Source organism: Rhinatrema bivittatum, chromosome 2, assembly GCF_901001135.1.
Source record: "Rhinatrema bivittatum chromosome 2, aRhiBiv1.1, whole genome shotgun sequence".
NCBI lineage: Eukaryota > Metazoa > Chordata > Amphibia > Gymnophiona > Rhinatrematidae > Rhinatrema > Rhinatrema bivittatum.
Window position 1 is genome coordinate 18401102 of NC_042616.1, and position 21707 is coordinate 18422808.

The 21707-nt window shown below is 43.8% G+C and overlaps 1 protein-coding gene across 1 annotated transcript; it reads right to left on the reverse strand.

Annotated features, from left to right (window-relative positions):
- Positions 1 to 968: 968 nt before the first annotated feature.
- Positions 969 to 21022, reverse strand: LOC115086314 (oocyte zinc finger protein XlCOF6-like). The gene is made up of 4 exons (XM_029592747.1): positions 20735 to 21022; positions 18315 to 18441; positions 7626 to 7745; positions 969 to 3107 (listed from the first exon to the last, which is right to left on the reverse strand). The coding sequence occupies exons 1-4, from the start codon at positions 21020 to 21022 to the stop codon at positions 1597 to 1599; spliced, it is 2046 nt and encodes a 681-aa protein (XP_029448607.1). The 3' UTR covers positions 969 to 1596.
- Between the last annotated feature and the right edge of the window lie 685 nt (positions 21023 to 21707).

Here is a 21707-nt window from a genome sequence, read left to right on the forward strand (position 1 = left end):
TTGCTGGGCAGACTAGATGGGCCATTTGGTCTTCTTCTGCCGTCATTTCTATGTTTCTATGTTTCTCTCTGATTTCAGTTTGTTTGAAGTTGGTCTTTTTATGTTAATTCTTCTGACCTTGGCTCTAATTTCTTCTCTGAGCTAACTCCCATATGTTCCTCTCATCTGCTGAGGCCTCAACTGTCTATCTAATCATATCAACAACAGCCAAGTGTGGCTAAGTGGCTACTGTCCTGTTTTCCTCCAATATCTGCTCCAGTTAGCCTCAGGAGTAACTGTTTATTTTTTTTAATATATCTGATCTCATGACTTGTTCCTTGCTACAAGCAGGCTAAGAAAAATGGCACATTTATTCTCAGAATTTATAGGCCTTATCTCAAGCAATTACACTAGCAATATTAGTGATTATCTATGGTCCACTAATTTCGATTGCTTACAAACAGGCCAATACAGTACAGTGTGCTCCGGTGACGCACTGTTAGCCCGTGTTTGGATGCGCGTTTGAAGCACTAGCTTTACCCCTTATTCAGTAAGGAGTAATCGCGCGTCAAAAACGCGCATCCAACCCCCTCCGAAACTAATAGTGCCTGCAACATGCAAATGCATGTTGATGGCCCTATTAGTTATTCCCGTGCAATCCAGAAAGCAAAATGTGCAGCCAAGCCGCACATTTTACTTTCAGAAATTAACACCTGCCCAAAGTCTGGTGTTAATTTCTGCCGGGGAAGTGTACAGAAAAGCAGAAAAAACTGCTTTTCTGTACACCCTCCGACTTCATATCATAGCGATATTAAGTCGGAGGCCCCAAAAATAACAAAACTAAAAAATTTAAAATCAGCCCGTGACCCGCAGGTCGGAACACGGATGCTCAATTTTGCCGGTGTCCGTTTTCCGAACCCGTGGCTGAGCGGGCTCGAGAACCGATGCTGGCAAAATTGAGCGTCGGCTGTCAAACTTGCTGACAGTCGCCGCTTCTGCCAATAAGGAGGCGCTAGGGACGCGCTGGTGTCCCTAGTGCCTGGAGAGTGGCCTGGGCGCTTGCCCGTTCTCCTGCGACTTTTACTGTATCGGCCAGTTAGTTCTTCACATTATACTAAATACCTCCTTAAATCATTTTCCACACATCCAACAATAAGTACTGAATTTTTCTTCCTTCATGCTCCAGTTCCTTTATATTGCAATCTTCAGTCAGGGAGATGTCAGTTTTGCTAACTGAGCATCACAAGAACTGGAGAGTTTCAAAATCATGGACAAATAGTACATGAGATACCTCTGGAAGGGGATTAGTTGCTCAGGGAGTTAATGAGAGCACTCAGCAGGTTTAATGTCAGACAGAACAAAAGCAGTGACAGGGAATCACCCTGGAATAATCCGCACTGGACCTTCATATTGGAGAGGACATATTGCTGGTTTCTCTCTTATGTGCAATTCTTTCATGTTTTATCAGAAGCTTTTATCTTTCCTTTGTGGATTATTTTATGATTTTTCATGTATGATTTACACCTGACACTTTTAACACAGTAACTACAAGTACATGTTTTTTCTCCTGTGTGCATACTTTCATGGCTTTTCAGCTCTGGTTTACTCCTGAAGCTATCACACTAGATATAAAATGTTTTCTCTCATGTGAATCCCTTCATGCCTTTTCAGTTTTGATTTCAGTCTGAAGCTTTTATTACAGTCACTGCATTTAAATGGTTTTTCTCCTGTGTGGATCCCTTCATGCCTTTTCAGTTGCAATTTACACCTGAAGCTTTTAGCACACTTATTGCAAGTAAATGGTTTCTCTCCTGTGTGGATCCTTTCATGGGTTTTCAGCCTGAATTTATACCTGAAGCTTTTTTCACACTCATGGCATGTAAATGGTTTCTCTCTGGTATGCCTCTTTTCATGGGATTTCAGATCTGATTTCCACCTGAAGCTTGTATCACACTCATCGCATGTAAATGGTTTCTCTCCAGTGTGGATTCTTTTATGAATTTTCAGTTTAAATTTCCAACTGAAACTTTTAATACATTCACTGCATTTAAATGGTTTGTCTTCTATATGGATCTTTTCATGGTTTTTCAGTTCCGTTTTCCAACTGAAGCTTTTATCACACTTAGCACATGTAAATGGTCTCTCTCCTGTGTGGATCCTTTCATGCCTTTTCAGCTCTGATTTACTCTTGAAGCTTTTATCGCACTCAGTGCAAGAAAATGGTTTCATTCCTGTATGACTCATTTCATGTCTTTTGAGCTCAGATTTCCAAATAAAGTGTTTATTACAGTTATTGCAAGTAAATGGTTTCTCTCCTGTGTGGATCCTTTCATGTATTTTCAAGTATGATTTGCTAATGAAGGATTTATCACACTCAGTACATGTAACAGGTTTCTCTCCTGTGTGCATCCTTTCATGCATTTTCAAGTATGATTTGCTTATAAAGCGCTTCTCACACTCTGCGCATCTAAATGGTTTCTCTCCTGTGTGGATAATTTTATGTATTTTCAGCTCAGGTTTTGAACGGAAGCTTTTACTGCACTCCGTGCATGTATATGGTTTCTCTCCTGTGTGGATCCTTTTATGTATTTTTAAGTATGATTTGCTAATGAAGCATTTATCACACTCAGTGCATGTAAATTGTTTCTCTCCTGTGTGCATCCTTTGATGCTTTTTCATTTTTGATTTCCAAGTGAAGCTTGTATCATAGTCCATACCTGTAAATTGCTTTTCTCCTGCATGGAGCTTCTGGTGCATTTTCAGTTGTGATGGATAAATGAAGCTTTTATTACATTCTCTACATGGAAATGATTTCTCTCTTGTATTAATCTTCTGCTGAACTTTTATTACTTTACTTGCACATTCACTGCCTGAATAGAGTCTCATCCCAGCCTGTTCTCTCAGGGGTTGTGTGCTTTGCTCACAGGGAGTCACATTCTCAGTGGAGTCTCCTGCCGGGTTTCTCAGCCTTTCCTCTGGCTTGTACTGACTCCAGCAGTTTTCCTCCCAGTCACAACAGGGGCAGATATCCGCTCCATCTTTCTCCAATACAATCTTAGTCACTGCCAGATGTTTAGTGGGTTCCTCAGGATGCGTCTCCTCGTGTCTTCTCTTGGTCTCATCGATCTCTGGATAAGAAAATAAAGGATCGACATTACTTGATGTGAGGGAGATTCACAGTGACAACAGTCAGGGTTTTCTCAACATTAACATAGCTCAGAGGGATCAGGGGTGTAAAGCAGCCACATCACCTCCTTTCTGCAGCATTCTGGGATGAATCAGAGCACATCACTGGGTCTCAGAGGAGGATAAAACTGAGGACTGAACACCTCAACACAGTCAGGTGTATAAAGTCTCTCAGCATGTTGATTTATGTAACTCACACATAACAAAAACCACTTTGTAAACTAACAAACTATATTTAAATAGCCCTGTGATGGCCAGCACTCAGTTGAAATTAGCTACTGTTAATCTTGAAAATGCAATCGGTGCGTCACTATGATCATCAACCTCGCTGAACGTGCTTCCAATAATGGACAACAGTGAGCACTTCAATTACTTTATTTTGCAATGTGTCTCATATTTGCAATTAGAAGGACTTATAGCTGGGACATCTTGCCGTCTCCTTCAATGAAACATTCCCCAAGTGCTATTCAGTAATCCACTATCATAACCTGACGCGCACCCCTGAAGCAGAGCATTTTCCAAACATGGATCCGCATCAGGTTCTGATAGCGGAAAAGTGAATATCACTTGAGGAATAATTCACTCAAAAGGACAGCAATATTTATAGCTATGAGAAGCACTTACATAACATAAGAATATAAGATATGCCATACTGTAATAGCAGTTTATGGATTTTTTCCTCTAGGAACTTATCCAAACCTTTTTTAAACCCAGTTACACTAACTGCTGTAACCACATCCTCTGGCAATGAATTCCAGAAATTAACTATGCGCTGAGTGAAAAATAATTTTCTTCGATTTATATTAAATGAGCTACTTGCTAACTTCATGAAGCACCCCATAGTCCTTCTATTATCTGAGAGAGTAAATAACTGATTTACATTAACTTGTTCAAGTCCTTTCAGGATTTTGTAGACTTCTATCATATCCCCCCCCTCAGCTGTCTCCTCCAAACTGAACAGTCCTAACTTCTTTAGCCTTTCCTCATAGGGCAGCCGTTCAATGCCCCTTATTTTGGTCGCTCTTCTCTGCACTTTCTCCAGTGCAGCTATGTCCTTTTTGAGATGCGGTGACCAGAATTTACTCTTCGGGACCTCCAACTTAATATCGCCATGATATTAAGTCGGAGGGTGCACAGAAAAGCAATTTTTAGTGCTTTTCTGTGCACTTTCCCGGTGCCGGAAGAAATTAGCGCCTACCTTTGGGTAGGCGCTAATTTCTGAATCACGCGCGATTACCTAATAGGGCCCTCAACATGCATTTGCATGTTGAGGGCACTATTAGGTTCAGCGGGTTGGACGCGCGTTTTCCGCCCCTTACTGAATAAGGGGTAAGGGAAAACACGCATCCAAGGACAGGTTAACAGTGCGCTCCGTTGGAGCGCACTGTACTGTATCGGCCTGATTGTTTGCTTTTTTGATCGCAACAGCACACTGAGCTGATGATTTCAATGTATTACCCACTATGACGCCTAGATCTCTTTCCTGGGTGGTAACTCCTAACATTTGTGTAACTACAGCAAGGGTTATTTTTCCCTATATGCATCACTTTGCACTTGTCCACATTAAATTTCATCTGCCATTTGGAAGCCCAATCTTCCAGTCTCATAAGGTCCTCCTGCAATTCATCACAGTCTGCTTGAGATTTAACTACTCTGCATAATTTTGTGTCATCCAGAAATCTGATCACCTCACTCGTCGTACCCCTTTCCAGATCATTTATATATATATTGAAAAGCACCGGTCCAAGTACAGATCCTTGAGGCATTCCACTGATTACCCTTTTCCACTGTGAAAACTGCCCATTTAATCCTACTCTCTCAGACCATTTTATCCTACTAAAACTGTCTTTTAACCAGTTTGCAGTCTACAAAAGGATATCTCCTCCTATCCCATGAATTTTTCATTTTCCTAGAAGCCTCTCATGAGGAACTTTGTCAAACACCTTCTGAAAATCCAAATACACTACACCTACTGGTTCACCTTTGTCCACGTTTATTCACCCCTTCAAAAAAATGTGGGAGATTTGCGAGTCAAAACTTTCCCTGAGTAAATCCAAGCTGGCTGTGTCCCATTAAACCAAGTCTGTCTAAATGTTTTGTGATTTTATTCTTTATAATAGTTTCCATGATTTTTCCAGGCACTGAAGTCAGGTTCACGTGTCTATAGCTTCCTGGATCACCCCTGGAGCCATTTTTAAATATTGGGGTTACACTGGCCAGCTTCCAATCTTCAGGCACATCGTATGGTTTTAATGATAGGTTACACATTAATTGAAATAGGTCTGAAATTTCATTTTTTAGATCTTTCAGAATCCTGGGGTGTATACCATCTGGGCCTGGTGATTTTCTTTTTTATAATTTAAAGTTTATTGAATGTTACAAATATAGAAAGAATAGCACGATCACATCATCAATTCAGCAACAACCAATGCAGTGAAGACACATTACATGGACATGTACGCAAACAATAAACTGTCTATACACAACAAGTCTATGGCGTGTTCCATTATTTTTCTCCCCTCCCCCTTCCCTCAGTTGTAGCTCATCTCAGCAGAGACCAAGAAAGGTTATACTATTCTAACAAAACATTCATTCCTGGGGAATCCCAAGTTGAATAGCTCTGGCTGTGTGGGTGAATAAAGGCAGGAAAGGGAGTAAAAGATTGAAGTGGCATAGCCTGGTTCGTGTCCATGCATCCCTGGGACAGAACCGAGAGAAATAATAGAAAATTAGTAGACTATCGGATTCCAGTCATAGATAGATTTACTGCCCCTTGCCTCCCCTCTTCTTTAATTGAATAAAGTGATGTGCAATAAGGGTTAGTAGTCCCTTTAGACTTCCACTGAATGTAGAGGTGCCAGATTTTCTCAAATTTGGCCATCCTGCCATTCCGTAGAGCAGTTGGTTTCTCCATGTAGAGCACCTTATCTAATCTCGTATGCACATTGCTGAGCGTGGGAGCGAGGGTCTTGGGCCACCGTGGCGCAATTTCACACTTGAGCGCTGTGATCACGTGCTGAATCCGGTGCCGGTAGTTTTCTGCACCAATGCCAGTTGGGAAGCATAATAGGCACATTTTGGGATCTTTTTAAAACCTGAGGGCCACCCAATGAATTTATGAAAGCAAACGCCTCATCCCATAAGGACCTAACGGCTGGGCATTTGCACCAGATATGTAGGAAGGTGCCCCTATCACCACAACCTTTCCAACATTTATCATCTGAACTGGCAAACATTCTGCTCAAGGGGTGAGGTACCACCGGTAGAGTACCTTGTACCCATTCTCCTTAAACAAAGATGAAACAGAGTTCTTACTGATAGCCAGAAAACATTGGTCCCACTCTCCGTCCTCTAATCTGCCCCCCAAGTCACGCTCCCATGCCAGCCGGAAGGCCATTTTCTGAGGAAAGACTCGATTTAATAATGCGTAAATCTTAGAAATAGGTTTAGTAACTGTCAGCTTGGGCACAGTAAATCTCAAATAGAGACCTAACCTTCCTGAGGTCTCGTCCCACTTTTGAGGATGTGGAAAAAAAAAAAATGTACTACTCTTCAGTTTGTCAATCAGGCCTAGCACATCTTCCAGGTTCACTGTGATTTGGTTCAAGTTCATCTGAATCATCACCCATGAAAACCTTCTCTGATACGGGTATCTCTCCAATATCCAATCGTTTAAACTTTCCGCAATGGCCTTATCTCTTCTAAAATATGTCCGGGATGGCATAGAATCCAACAGGATAAAGATCCTGCATGAGACTATATGTACAATCGAATCTTTATGTGTAGAAATCCCTTGAGTGTTGGGGAAGAGTATAGTGATAGGGGTATACTACCGTCCACCTGGCCAAAATGGTGAGATGGACAGTGAAATGCTAACAGAAATTAGAGAAGCTAACCAAACTGGTAGTGTGGTAAGTGAAGGGGTTATAGGAGAACCCCTCAGAATACCTTAAAGGATGAGCTTCAGCAATCTAACCCGATCCTCCTTAAGGGATACCCAGGAGGGAAGCCAAGGCACAGAGCGTTTCCCTGGGGAGAAGAATAAAGGATCAGGCCCAGGGAGGAGCAGAGAGGCCCTGGGAAGAGGAACAGGCAACTCCTAGGTGAAGACTGTCTATTTGTGATTGCTGCACCTTTTGATCTAAAGTTAAGCTAAGCAGATATTTTCCTGCCTGTTTTCCCTTCTGCTGTAAATAATACAATTATCCTGTACAGAAAAGGTCAGGAGTCCAGACTGCTCTGACCTCGGCCCCCTTAGCAAGTCAAGGACGCTGGTACAGCATCACAGGATGCGACTGTGAGAAAATAACACAGACACAAGCAATGCCTGCCACAGAAACCCTGTGAGAGAGTAAAGAGATCTGCAGAGGAGCTTGTGAGGGGTCTCTGCTCTTCCCAGCTGCTCCTTCCACTCCTCAGCTCAGCAGTTTTACCCCGCTCCCTCTTATTCCTGCACTCACCTGAGCAGCTGCTTTTCCCAGCTCCTCCTTCCTCTGACCCCGGCTCCTCCCTGATGTACGGCTCTTCCCCTCGTTCAATGCGGGAGATAATCTCAGGGGTGATGGTTGGGGAGCCTGTTCCTGGGGTAGGAGCACTGCATTAGGTTTCTCACAGTCACTCAGTGACAATTTCAGAAGAAGGATTGTACGGAAGGGAAAGATGCATTGATAGAGACATTCAAATACCTGGAGGGCTGCACCAGAATAGGAAAATTCGTTCTTAACTTCTTACCTGCTAATTTTCGTTCCTGAAGTACCACAGATCAGTCCAGACTAGTGGGTTTTGCATCCCTACCAGCAGATGGAGGCAGGGAACAAAACTTTGAGGCTCTGCAACATAACCGTGAGTGCCACCTACAGTCCCTCAGTATTGACCTGTACCCAAGCCAAGATGACTACTTCCCAAACTCCAAGGACCTCTCCCCTTTAGAGCGAGCTGAGGAATAAGTTGGAACCCCCAACCAAACTAAACACTCAACTTAGGGTAATGAAAAAACTTCCAGTCTCAACCTAGCTTAAACTACGTACAATCTTGTTCAAATTCTGCATCAGCAGCAGCAGCATCCAGAAGCGAGAAAGGTCAGCGACGGGAGTCTGGACTGATCTGGGGTATGAACAGGGACGAAAATTAACAGGTTAAAAACCAACTTTCCGTCCCTGTTCATACCCCAGATCAGGCCAGACAAGTGGGATGTACCTAAGCCCCTCTACACTGGGCAGGCACCAAAAGACCTGCACGGAGCCCACTCTCCACAAAAACCGCCTCTTCTGGTGCACAAACGTCCAGTCAGTAATGTTTGGTGAAGGTGGGTAACGAACACCATGTCTCCTGCGGCGATACCCGCGGCCACTCTGCCCAGAAGGTCGCCTGCACCCTAGTAAAATGTGCACGCAAGCCCTCCGGAACCGGACGACCCTTACAAAGATGAGCCAAAGCTATCGCTTCCTTCAACCAGCGAGCAATTGTGCCCTTAGAAACCTTACATGCCTTTTTCGCTCTGCTGATCGGGATGAATAGATGATCCGACCTCCGAAAGGCATTCGTCACCATAAGATATCTCCACAGAGTCCGCCTAACGTCCAATAAGTGAAGCTCCTTTGCACGTGGCGTATCGGACGTTAAGCGTGGAAAGGCCAGAAGCTCCACCGTTTGGTTAATATGAAAACAATCTTCAGGGTGAGAGCCTTCAAAGATGCTGCTCTCGGAGGGCTACAAAGAGCCCTAAGAACCAGATTAAGGTCCCATGATGGACACATCCTCCGGAATGCCAGGCACAAGTGTTTTGCCCCTTACAAAAAATTGCACCTTGTCTGGATAAGACGGCAATGTTCTCCCTTGCCGCTTACCTCAAAAACAACTTAAGGCTACCATCTCTACCCTTGGCTCTACAAAAAGGCCAAGCCCTGGGAATTGTCCAACTGCAATGGCCCAAATCCGTGTTCCACATACCACGACTCATGAACTCTCCACATCCGGATATAAGCTCAGGAAGCGGAAGGCCTTCTAGCCTGAAGCAACATCACCAGCTCCGAGTATCCTTTCAAATGAAAATGTCACCGTTCAAAAGCCAAGCCGCTAGACAAAATTGATCCGCCCTTTCCGAAAAGATGGGCCCTTGCTGCATCAGAGTCTGTGCAGGTGAGTGAAGCGGACGGGGCCATCTACCACTAGGTGAACCAGATCAGCCAACCACGGTCGACGAGGCCACTCTGGTGCCACCGAAATCATCCTTCCTGGATGCTGATCATTGTGGCGCAACACTCGGCCTATGAGAAGCCGCAGGGGAAACTCATAGCAGATGTTTCGCCGGCCATGGCTGGACCAGAGCGTCGACGCCTTTAGAGCAGACTTCCACTGACTGGAAAAAATGATCTGCCTTGGCATTCCATCGAACCGCCGTGAAGTCCGGGTGTGGCCTGCCCCACCTGGCCTGGAGAAGGGCAAAGGCTTCTGACCCGGATCCAGCTGCTCTTTGCTGAGATAGTCCGCCTGCACATTTTCCACTCCGACCAAGTGAGATGCTCTAGTCTCACCAGATGTTTCTCCGTCCAGATGAATAATTCCTGGGCCTCCTGAGCCCCCAGAAGACTCTACGTCCCGCCCTGCCAATTGATATAAGCCACAGTTGTTGCACTGTTAGAGAACGCTCAAACCGCCCAGCCCTGAATCTGTGGAAGAAAGGTGAGAAATGTCCTGTGATCCGCCCTTGTTTCTAAACGGTTGATCGACCAGGCCACTTCCACTAGCGACCACAGACCTTGTGCCATCTTTCCTTGATAGACCGCCATCCAACCTCTGAGGCTGGCATCCGTGGCCACCACCATCCAGACCGGCACCTCCAGGTCCACGTCTTTCTTCAAATTTGGCCACCACGAGAAACTGGACCTGGAGAACCCCTAAAAACCTCTGAGATCGGACTTCAATGGGACAAAAGCACAATCTGGAGGAAACACAAGTGAGCAAACGCCTAAGGAACCAACTCCAGTGTAGACGCCATGAAATCCAGGACCTGCAAATAGACCCAGACTCTGGGAACTGGAAGACGCAGAAGTTGAAATACCTGAGCCTGCAACTTGAGCACTCTCAACACGGAAAGGAAACCCTTGCCTGTGCAGGTATCAAACAGAGCTCCCAGACACTTCAGTGACTGGGAGAGCTCTAGGTGACTTTGCTTGGTTCACCACCCAGCCCAATGATGGCAGAAGGTCCATGAACCACCACACTGATCGGAACCAGACTGCTGGCGCTAACCTTTAAAAAGGAGATAGAGCAGCTTTTAAACTAGAACAAAGGGGAAAGCCGACAGTCGCTCAGCAGCGCATGGTTCAGAGGGAGTTATCTTCAAAGGATACTAATGATGCATTAGAATTAGGGCATCCCGACAGTGAGGCTCCAATAATAAGAAAAGCAGTCCAAGTGCCTGTAACTAAAAACTCATCTGAGCTAAAAAATTCTAACTTATCCTTATCAATTAAAAAGCAGAATGAAAATACAAACTTTGAAATGTTTGTATGCTAATGCCAGAAGTCTAAGAAGTAAGATGGGAGAATTAGAATGTATAGCAGTAAATGATGACATAGACTTAATTGGCATCTCAGAGACATGGTGGAAGGAGGATAACCAATGGGACAGTGCTATACCGGGGTACAAATTATATCGCAATGACAGAGAGGAGCACCCGGGAGGAGGTGTGGCGCTTTATGTCCAGGATGGCATAGAGTCCAACAGGATAAACATCCTGCATGAGACTAAATGCAAAATTGAATCTTTATGGGTAGAAATCCCTTGTGTGTCGGGGAAGACTACAGTGATAGGAGTATACTAGCGTCCACCTGGTCAAGATGGTGAGACGGACAGTGAAATGCTAAGAGAAATTAGGGAAGCTAACCAAATTGGTAGGGCAGTAATAATGGGAGACTTCAATTACCTGTAGCAACAAATGGGAACCACATAATATTTTTTTTAAAGCCTAAGTGAAGATGTCAACAAGCCTGACGTATGTTTCAAAGGAAACCAACCGGTCTTCTAATCATTCACCTTCACAAAAATTATTTTTACTAATCTTGGAATCAAAAAGCCATCTTTTTTATTTTTTGTTCATTTTTGTAAAAACTATAGTCCTCTTTTTTCAAAATTAGATGTTTAAATGACCCCGATCCTTAGAGTGTAAACAGTAGACTCTTTAGTGTCAATTGTAGAATAGCCCTACACGGCCGGTGTTTCACAGTATTGCTTCATTAGGGGCATGCGAAAATCATTGTAGAAAGAGTCTTAACCTTAGAATAATGTCAAAGCATACTTTTAGAATAAGAACGTTAATAACAGAGGTAAAGAGTACTTATCTCACGACCAAAGGCTACAGTCTCAAAAATGGACTCAGCGTCTCAACCGTCTCTTCACAGGAACCGAAGCAGAAGCTCACGTCTCATTAAATACCCAAATCACATATCATGTCATTGACGTTACTGAAATGCAAATCACATGTGATGACCCAGCCTAGATCTTAAAGCCCTAGAAGGCTGGTATTGCTTCAACGTGGCATTAAAGCCACCTCTTTTACGCCCTTAAATACCGAGAGTGTCACCTTCAACTTCATTCTCCGGATGATGGGCAGCCTATGGTATTTTACTAAATATGGTTTTACGTGATAAATTAAATTTCAATTTAATTTATAAATTAAATTTCAATTTACCTTACATTTAATTTAAGTTCAACATGCCATTGGCCTAATTTTAATTAAATTACGAAAATATTTAAGGATTTATTGTTATTGTTCAATGTTCTTTGTATTATGAATGTATTATATGTTATTGTTCAATGTTCTTTGTAAAAAAACCCTGATCTGACTTCCCAGACCAGGGCTATCTTTTCGTTCCATGTAAACCGGACTGATTTGTATTGTATACAGGAATTCCAGTATATAAAAATTAAAAATAAATAAATAAATAAAGAGGTAGGGCTTCCAGCAACCACCCGTACTGTAGAATTTTGGATGCATTAAAGCACTCTAGCCGTATTCAAAGGTAGTCCAGTATATAGTAATTGCAATAATCGACTGTTGACATTACCAGAGACTGTATAACTGTATTTAAATCACCTTCATTTAAGAACAGACGCAGCCTTCAAAGCATCTGTAACTTAAAATAGGATGCGTACGCCACCTATTTAATTTGTGGGCGAAAAGACAGCTCAGTGTCAAGAATTATAACCAAATTGTAGACATCATGAGAAATCTTAATATTAAAACTATCAAAAGAAAAGTGCGATGGCATTTTGTCAGAGGGGAATCTCAGGCCTGGTGCAACCGGGTATGCATACCGTGCATTTGTATGGAGTGGCACACCCGGGGAGGCAGCGGGCTGGTGGCTGCTGGCGAAGCCTAACCAGCCGGCAGCTGCTCATACCTAGAAGAGGGTATGAATATGCGCACATGCACCGCCCGTGTGCAGCTTCTGCTCCCTCCCCCCCCCACACACACGCAGGAAGATCGGTGGGCTGTACGGCCCGAAGACAGCATGGTGGAGCTCATCCCACCATGGCCCAATAACAGGAGACCATGATGTGTGTGAGCTTGAGTGTCTGTATGAAAGAGTGAGAGCCTGCGTGTGTGTCTGTGAGAGAGCTTGTGTACTTGTGTATGTTTTGTGTTTGTCAGAGCCTGTGTGTCACATACAGGCTATCACAGGCATGCAAACACACACACATAATGTCTCTGTGAGGGTAAGGGAGAGGCAGCCTGCGAATGTTATAGAGAGGGAGTGTGTGAGAGTATGAATGTGTTATTGTGTGTGTGTGTGAGAGAGAGAGAAGATAAAATTTGTGCGGCCGTACCTCCCCCAATCTACAACAATCTCAGGGTGACTGGAAATCAGGTCCCAGGTATGGAGAGCAGGATATTTTAAAATCCTTATTAGTTGTAATTATTGGGTGTATTTTGATATTTCTGCTGTTTTGAAATTATTTTTTTGGGGGGGGGGGGGGGGCGGGGAATAGAACATTTTTTAAATGGATTTTTTATTCATCAGATTTTTAAAATTATTTTTGGTGTTTGGGAAATTTTCGATATTCTTTTCATTAACTGGTTTGAAATATTATTTTTATGACTATGACTTTGCTATTATGATTGATGTTTTATATTTCTTGATTTTATTGTTTAATGTTTTTATGAAGATTGGCAATGTTTCTGTTTTTTCCATTGTTGCTCTGGCTTGTTGTGGGTTCCAGTTCAGTTGTTCTCTGCACGTTTCGGTTTATACTTTCTGATCTCTTTATTCTGTATTTGGTCAGGGTTTCTCTGTGTTCTGCATATGTGACTGAGGTGAGGTGTTTTGCTGGCATGTAATTTCTGTGTAGAGATCTGTAGCAGCCTGGTTTCCTAATAAGAGTTTTATTAGAGTTCTAGGGCCTGGTATAATGTGTGCAGTGTTGTCTTTTCATAGATAAGAATGTTAGGGTTGTTTTGGTATGGGAGGTGTACTATATTGTAATGGTAATTCTGTTTGTTCATGGCTTTCTGAGGGCCAAGCTCACATTCAATACCCATTACAAAAATATCTAATTCCATAGGAGCTCCAAGTGTCTTTTTTGCAGAGTTTTCTGGCTGGCACCACAGCAGTGCACGTAAATATAATATGCAGGCTGTAAGTGGTATTTTTGCCTCAGAAGACTGAACTCTTGAATGTTCTTGTTCATGTAAAATTTGTAATAAATGCATAATTTAATCATGTGTGACTGTAAAGGGTGTGGGGGTGTGGGGGTGTGTGTGCAAGGCTGTAAGGTTTGCCTAGGGTACCTCATACCCTTCTCCTATCCATGGGTTCTAGGGTGGGGGAGGGCGTGTCAGGACGGAGCTGGGCTTTATTTGATGGGCCCGGGACAGGCACTGAATGCATCGGGGGAGGCAGCACAGTAATTTTTCCCATAGGGCAGCAAAAAAGTTAGCACCGGCCCTGGGGACTCTAGAGATATAAAAATCTCTCTTTTTTTTTCAAATTTATCACCAGCGGTTTTTTTTTTTTAAGTTAGCCAAGCTGGTAAACTCAGCAGACATGAAGCAACCTTCTGCGTCGCCTCAAGGTACGATCCCGTAATTGGAACGCAGAACTGGATGCCGTCTGCATGAATTGTGTCTCTGCCATCCAATTCAGCAAACACCTGACAAACTGGTTTTAAAGAGATATTAAATAAAAGGGCTGAGGCACTCCGGACCGAATCTTAAGTAGGTAGCCCAGATTTCTTACTGTTTACTAGAACCCGACAGCTCCTAGCTGTCAGAGCGGAGGAAAAAACCATTTAAGAACCAGGTCACGCATCCCGATTCCTTGTAAATGTCTAAGCAAAACATGATCCACTGCGTCAAAAGCTGCCGACAGATCAAGTGGCACCAACAAGAATTTGGTGCCAGAATCCAATCCTCTTCTGAACACATCCCATAGTACCATGACCCGGCCTAAACCGAGTACTGCTGTAGATCTCAAATGTCAGATTTGTCCAGGAAATCTTACAGTTGTCTTAGAACATCTCTAAGCTCTTAGTCAAAAAAGGCAAGTTGGAAACAGGACGATAGTTCTTAAAGTTGTCCTGTGCCAAGTGTGGATTTTGTAAAGCTTCCTGGAATAATTCAGTCATTCAAAGTTAAGCTGACAACATTTGTGATAAAGGAAGCAAGATCGTCTCTACGCAATTTAAAAGTCACATTTGGGCAATTGCTCAACGTGCAACAGTTAACTTTCAGATTAGCTATAATAGTAGTTATTCTGCGGTGGTTTCCTTCAAAACTTCCCATCTAATTGGGGGTATCAAGATGGTCAATTTCTTGAGTCACTTTAGAGGGAACGAGTGACTCCGTTTTTTCCTAACAAAGAACTGACCTATCAGATCGGGAGCAATATAGTTAACCCGTGATAATATTAGATGGTTTTAAATCATCTATTTCACAATGAAGAACAATTCTTTAGGTTGATTGGTAGCTTCATCAATCTTATTAGAAATACACTGGCGCGTAGACAGTTCAGCCTTAATCCTACATTCATCCATTAACTTAATAAAGTCTTTTTTTTTTTTTTATCTTGCACTAAATGGGATTTTCTCCAGCGTTGTTCTAATTTCCTCAGGTCTCTCTTAATAGAACTCAAATCCGGCATGAACCAAGGTACGGAATATGTTCTTGACCTAGTTTTATTCTCAAGAGTGGCAATGTGATCTAGAGCCGTTCTAATTGAAGTTTTCCAGTGATCTACTGCTTCTGCGGGACTGGAACGGACACTCTCATTTAATTTAGGCATGAAGGCTTCTCGAATAGCACCCATTTCAAACCAGGGAGCATCGGGTACGTTTCCAACGTTTCGCAAGAAAACAGGCAGGACCGTTCATTTTCAAATGGTGATCAGACCACGGCACCATCAAACAATTTACTACAGGGATCGCCAATACTCTTGAATCCGCTTTAACCAAAATAAAACACAGGGTATTTCCTAACTTATGGGTGACTTGATGAACTAATTGTCTCCAACCCAGGGCTTCCAATGTTCCTAAAAAAAAAAAATTTCACAACTTTCAGATAAACGAAATACATCAATATTTATTTTTATTTATTTAAAAACTTTTATATATCGTCATTCTATATTTTCAATCATAACAGTTTACACTGAACACTGAAAAGATAATAAAAACATACAATAAAATAAATATTCAGTAACATCATGTAAAAAAAATCTAGTTTAAAACTAAGTTAAATTAAATCATAAAATTAAGTTAAAAATTAGAAAACCTAAGTTTAGCTTAAAATAATAAAATACAAAGTAAAATCAAACAATATAACGCAAAATTAAAATCACCTAAAATAATAAAATCTTTCAAATTGATAATGAAAGCTGATAAAGTATCAGCAATCAAGGATGGATTATTATTCAAAATGGTAGGAGGGGCATAAATTAAACAAATACCCCAGTATTGATTAGCTACTGGTAATACTTCAAGCTTTAGAGAGGAACTGGAAAATGCTATCCACATGTTAAAACTCCCCCTCTAGGCTTATTAGAGCAATTTAGGTAATGAAGATTGTAATCAAGGACCTGCAACTGTCTCGTCAAGACTATATCAAAATCCATCAGTCAGGATTCTGTGACAGAGGGCGCGATACTTCTCTGCCTAAAGGTAGTCTAACAATAATGGAATCTTTTTCCTAATCGCCTGAGCATTAGTTAAAAGGATGGATATTGCAAGGGCCCTCATCTAACTTAATCTTGGTGAGAAGTCTCGGCCATTCAAAAGACTCAACTGGGATACCTGCATATCGAGCCCTTCTGCTAATAACCTGGAGATCCTCCATAGTAAAACAGTAAAGGCCTAGGGCAATAAGGTACACTCAGTAGCGCACAAAGGGGCACACAAAGAGGTGCGGCTCCTTCAGCCTGCGAAAAGTCGCATGCCACTTCAGCACGCGGCGCCTTCGGCATCTGCGCTTCCTAATTCAGCCCTACTTAGGGGGAGGGTTTTCTGGGTTTTCCACCCCAGGAGAAATGTTGCCCCCCTCTGGCTGGTCCTCCTTCCTGGGATCTGTGATCTTGAGGGCCGCCAGTTATTCATAATTAACGCTGGCTGCTCCTCCCTATGGAATAGACACAGCACCGCTGTGACTGCTTCGTCCTCTGAGGAATACGAGTCCAGGCCAGGGGAGCTCCCCCTGGAAATGAGCGTCCTTGAGGAAGGGTAGAACGGGTAGATGTGAATCGGTTATTTACTCTTTCGGATAATAGAAAGACTAGGGGGCACTCCATGAAGTTAGCATGGGGCACATTTAAAACTAATCGGAGAAAGTTCTTTTTTACTCACGCACAATTAAACTCTGGAATTTGTTGCCAGAGGATGTGGTTAGTGCAGTTAGTATAGCTGTGTTTAAAAAAGGATTGGATAAGTTCTTGGAGGAGAAGTCCATTACCTGCTATTAAGTTCACTTAGAGAATAGCCACTGCCATTAGCAATGGTTACATGGAATAGACTTAGTTTTTGGGTACTTGCCAGGTTCTTATGGCCTGGATTGGCCTCTGTTGGAAACAGGATGCTGGGCTTGATGGACCCTTGGTCTGACCCAGTATGGCAGGTTCTTATCTTCTTATGTAAGGCTTGAGCCTTTCCTGGGGGCAGTTCCTGGCCACCTTGGCTGATTTGCATGGCCTGGTAAGCCTGGTGCATCAGTAAGACGAAATCTGTAGAGAAGACGCCTGGGGACCCCCTGCAGGGGACCCAGGTCCTTTGGCTTCCCATTCCCATTGCTCTCAGAACAACTGAGGGAGGGCCTGAGCGTTCCCAGGCCCCCGGGATCCCACTTAGCTGAAGCGTCGCTGCCTCGTACTGTCCCCCATCCTCCCTGTCTGCAGAGAGGACTCGCCACACAGGGACAGGGGGCCCGGGTTCCTCCATAGGTGGGTGGGAATCACAAAGGGGGCAGAGGGAACCCATCACCACCACCATAGGGAGCTTCTTAGTCCCGCAGGCGGGGCATCTCCTCCCCCTTAGCAGGCCGCCGAGTGACTAAGCTTGCTGGCGTGGGGGCGGGACGTCAAAGGCTGCTGCCAGCGCCCCCGATTCCCGGCGTAGGTGGGTCCTCCCCGGTGCTTGCGAGCACAGGACTGTGCTTATTCCTGCTCCCCCTTCCTCTCTTATTTATTTATTTTACTTACTGTGCCGGCGGAAGAAGAGGAAGACAGAGGTAGGGTCAGGGCGGAGCACTTGGTGCTTACCCTTCCGGTCTCTCCGCGGGGAGGGAGAAGCCCCCTACCAGGGCAGCCACTCCTGCCTCCACAAGGGCTGGGGGCACAGCCTGTGGGATATCACTGGGAGGGGGGAAGCCAGACCAATGAGCCAAGAAGACAGCACTGGACTGCCCCGAGACAGGGAGGGATCTTACGGGCAGCCCTAATGCAAAGGTTGAGACGTTGAACAGCACTCGTCCGTACCCGATGCGAGACAGGAACTACTGGGGACTGCCTCCAGCACGCCCCCCTTATAGGGGAAGTGACGTCTCAGCAAACAGCGTGGAGGCGTGTTCCCTCTCTACACCAGCTGCGGAGGAGGAAATCCCCATTGTGAGGACTGCTCTAGCAGGGGGATAAGGAAATGTGAATTTCTTAAAAAATGTCCCTCCTTACCCAGTGAGCTGAGGGTCTGGTAATTCTCCTTCATCACCTCCTTGTAAAGCTCCTTCTGCCCCTCATCTAAATACTCCCACTCCTCCTGGGAGAGACAGACAGCGATGTCCTGAAAGGTTAATGAGACCTGAAACACAAACCAGAGACACTCAGCACCTTCTGCATCAGGAGACCTCCCAGTGCTGGGACTCAGCGGGGCAGGGGGAGAGGTTTCTGGGTGTAAATAAATCACAGTCACAAAGCTCACAGTCCCTGAGCAGGACTATAGTAACTGGAAACCAGTTACCCACAGACCCTGGGACACCAGGCTTTACTCCGAGTCACTCCTGATCTCTCTCCTTAAACTCAGGACAGTCCCTATGTGCTCTCTCAGTGCCCCGGGTCTGCACGGGGTCCTATTACAGTCAGGGTTGACTCTGCAGTGTCCCAGGATAGAAAGCTGCAGCAGTGTTTGTACAGAGAGGGCAGGACTGCAGTGTTTAACATCTGTCATTGTGAAGTTTTCCCTTTTCGTTTTTTAACCACTAATGTAGTAATCAATGGATGTACAAAGCATATTATGATAATGTGTGAGCAGGTTTACTCCTCAGAATCCCCAGCAGTAGTTTCTTTATCCTTTATTAGGTACAGCAAAGGGTTCCTCATTAAGACTGGAAGAGGAGCTTTATATATCTTTCCTTAAGCTTCCATACTCATTGATCCTGCTGCCCTTCTGTTCACACACAAGTCAATGTTGTGATGATCAAGTTATCTATACTATTTTGATTGCCCCCTGATGCAGAAAGTATTTAAAAACGCAGACAGTGTCGGCATGACTCAACCATCTAACCGTTTAGATAAGTGCTTTTAACTATAAAAAAAAATGTTTAATAAAAAATATTTTCATGGTCATTAGCCCAATAAAGCTGTATACTGGGTAGGTTAAGTATCTTTGTACATATTCTTTGCTTTTATTGCTTATTCTCAGAATTATAAGTAAAACTTCTATACTCATAAGTAAGTCTTGCGTATTTTCTGCCATAATAACCAATCCCTCTTGTAGCTTCCAGTATGATACTTATGTATCTTTGTAAAATCAGAAACACAGTACTGGGAAATCGGGAACAGTTCCTGGGTCAATAATTTCCAAGAAGCCCTTCTTCTGATCTGTTCTTCCTCTGATGATAGACAGTTTGTCTAAAGTTGGTCTTTTTAAGTTAATTCTCCTGACCTTTGTCCTAGTTCCTTCTCTGGGTTACTCCCATATGTCGAGGCCTCACTATCGGTGCTAAGACATCAGCAGCAGTTGGGTGTGGTTAAGGGTACAGATGTTATCTTGTTCCAGCAGTTAGCCTCAAGAGTAACTGCTCCTGACCTGTCCCTTGTTACAAGCAGGCTAAGAAAAATGGCACATTTATTCTCAGAACGTACAGCCTTATAGCAAGCAATTACACTAGCAATAGTTGTGATTTTTTTTGTTCCATTACTTTCTATTGTGGGAGAAATGTATTAAACTAAATAACTGCCTAAATAATTCTATACAAGCCAAATAATTAAGAAAGCAATGAAGGTTGTAGCACCGGTAGAACCTATTAGGTTGGTGGATCCTTCAGTGGTGTACATATGAGGGATGATCTATTGTGTGATATTTCTTATGTTCTTACAGGCCTATGTGGAAAGGCACGTTCAGTCGCACACACCTTTTTGCCTGTGCTTTTCCTAGTCGGGAATACTGCTTAGCATCCTCGCAGGTCAGAGCTGGAGTTAAGTTTCCTGTGCTACCGCGCTGGCACTTAAAACCCCTAAAAAAAAGGGGGGAATAAGTTTTTGTTTTTTCTAAAGTTTCTAAATGTCACAGATGGGTTTGTACTTATCCAGGTAGGTAGCGGCTGCTGCTGCCACTTACCTGGATGAGCACTGACTTTTCTAGCTGTCACGCAGCTGCTTCCCACTTCAAATCACATTTTCTGTGTGCAAAAGTTGCTACATTTCCAAACAGAACTGCTGCTTAGCGCCCTCACATGGAAATCCCATATAAATGAAGGCATTAAACATTACCGTCCCCATGCAGAGAGACTGCATCTGGCCAGTGCACCTTTTTTAGCTCTGGAAACTTAACCTCTGGTTAGAGCTGTTTTTAATTTTCCAGTAATTCCAGTAAAAAAGAGTAAACAAGTTTTTAAAAATAGTCAAAAACTCTCTGGGTAAGCACTGGAAGACAGGCTCCATATAGCCACATAGGTCACTACCACCAAATATGAGCATTTTAAAGTTTTTAGGTGGTTTTTTTTTTAATTCCGGATGCATTAGCTTACTGCAGCGGGAGTTTAAAACATTAATCTTGGCATTAAAAATGTGCACTAAAAACCAGAGCCAAGATTACTGGATCATCCTGTTAGTGTTGATATAGAAAGGACAGGAAGCTGGGGGCAATCTCCTACCTGAGCAGCAGCTCCTGCAGGCATTTTCCTCTCTTCTGTTGCTGCTTTCAGGATTAGAAATGAATCGGGGGCTCTTTCTCGGGCTGGGGAAGTGCTGAGTGTTTCCCTCCTGCTGTTACAGGGGAAGAGGAAAGCTGGGAAGCAGAGCTCGGGGAGAGAGCACGTGCTCCTTCCTCTGGGATGTGACTTCCATGGAACTGGGCAGAGCAGCAGCTCCGCCTCCTGCCGGGCGCAGACTGATGACATCACGCAGGGGAGCTTCACACTGAAGGCGCAGACTGATGACATCACGCAGGGAAGCTTCACACTGTGGGCGCAGATATAGCAATTGGGAACACTGCAGAAGAAAATGCAGAGGGGTTTCTAAGTCACAGTTTCTCAGATCAGGATCTGATATTCCCAAGGAGAGTAAGAGTTTAAGAACATAAGAATGGCTAAGCTGGGTCCCTCCAGGAGATTTTTCACCTCATAGTTCCCCCCCTCTCCCCTAACTTTCCTAAAAGAGAAATCCCTTCTTTAGCTTGGGGGGCACGGGGCTGGAGAAGAGCAGATACTCCCTGCTTAACCCCACTTGCACAGACATCATCAAACTGACACTCCTGGGGGAATTCTGCATACTTTAGATTGGGTCAAACTAACAAGTAATTAATTTAAAAATGTAATACAGAAAAAAGTGATTACTTAAAGATGCAGAGTTTTAAATATTTTGAGCAGAATTTCCCCAGAAGTTCACTCCAAGAGTGTCTCTTCCACGTTCTCTCCCTATTCCCCTGGCCCGTCTCCTTTCACTTTGCCCTCTCAGGCCCCAACTCCTCCCCCTCTAAGCTCAATCCCTTCCACTCTTATCTCCACTCCCAGAGTTTGACCCCCCTCTCAGTACTGCCCCTCACACAAGCTCCCTCTGACCCTCTCTCTCTCGCACACACACACAGGCTCCCTCTTTCTAGTGCACATACACCCCCTCATACTGGCT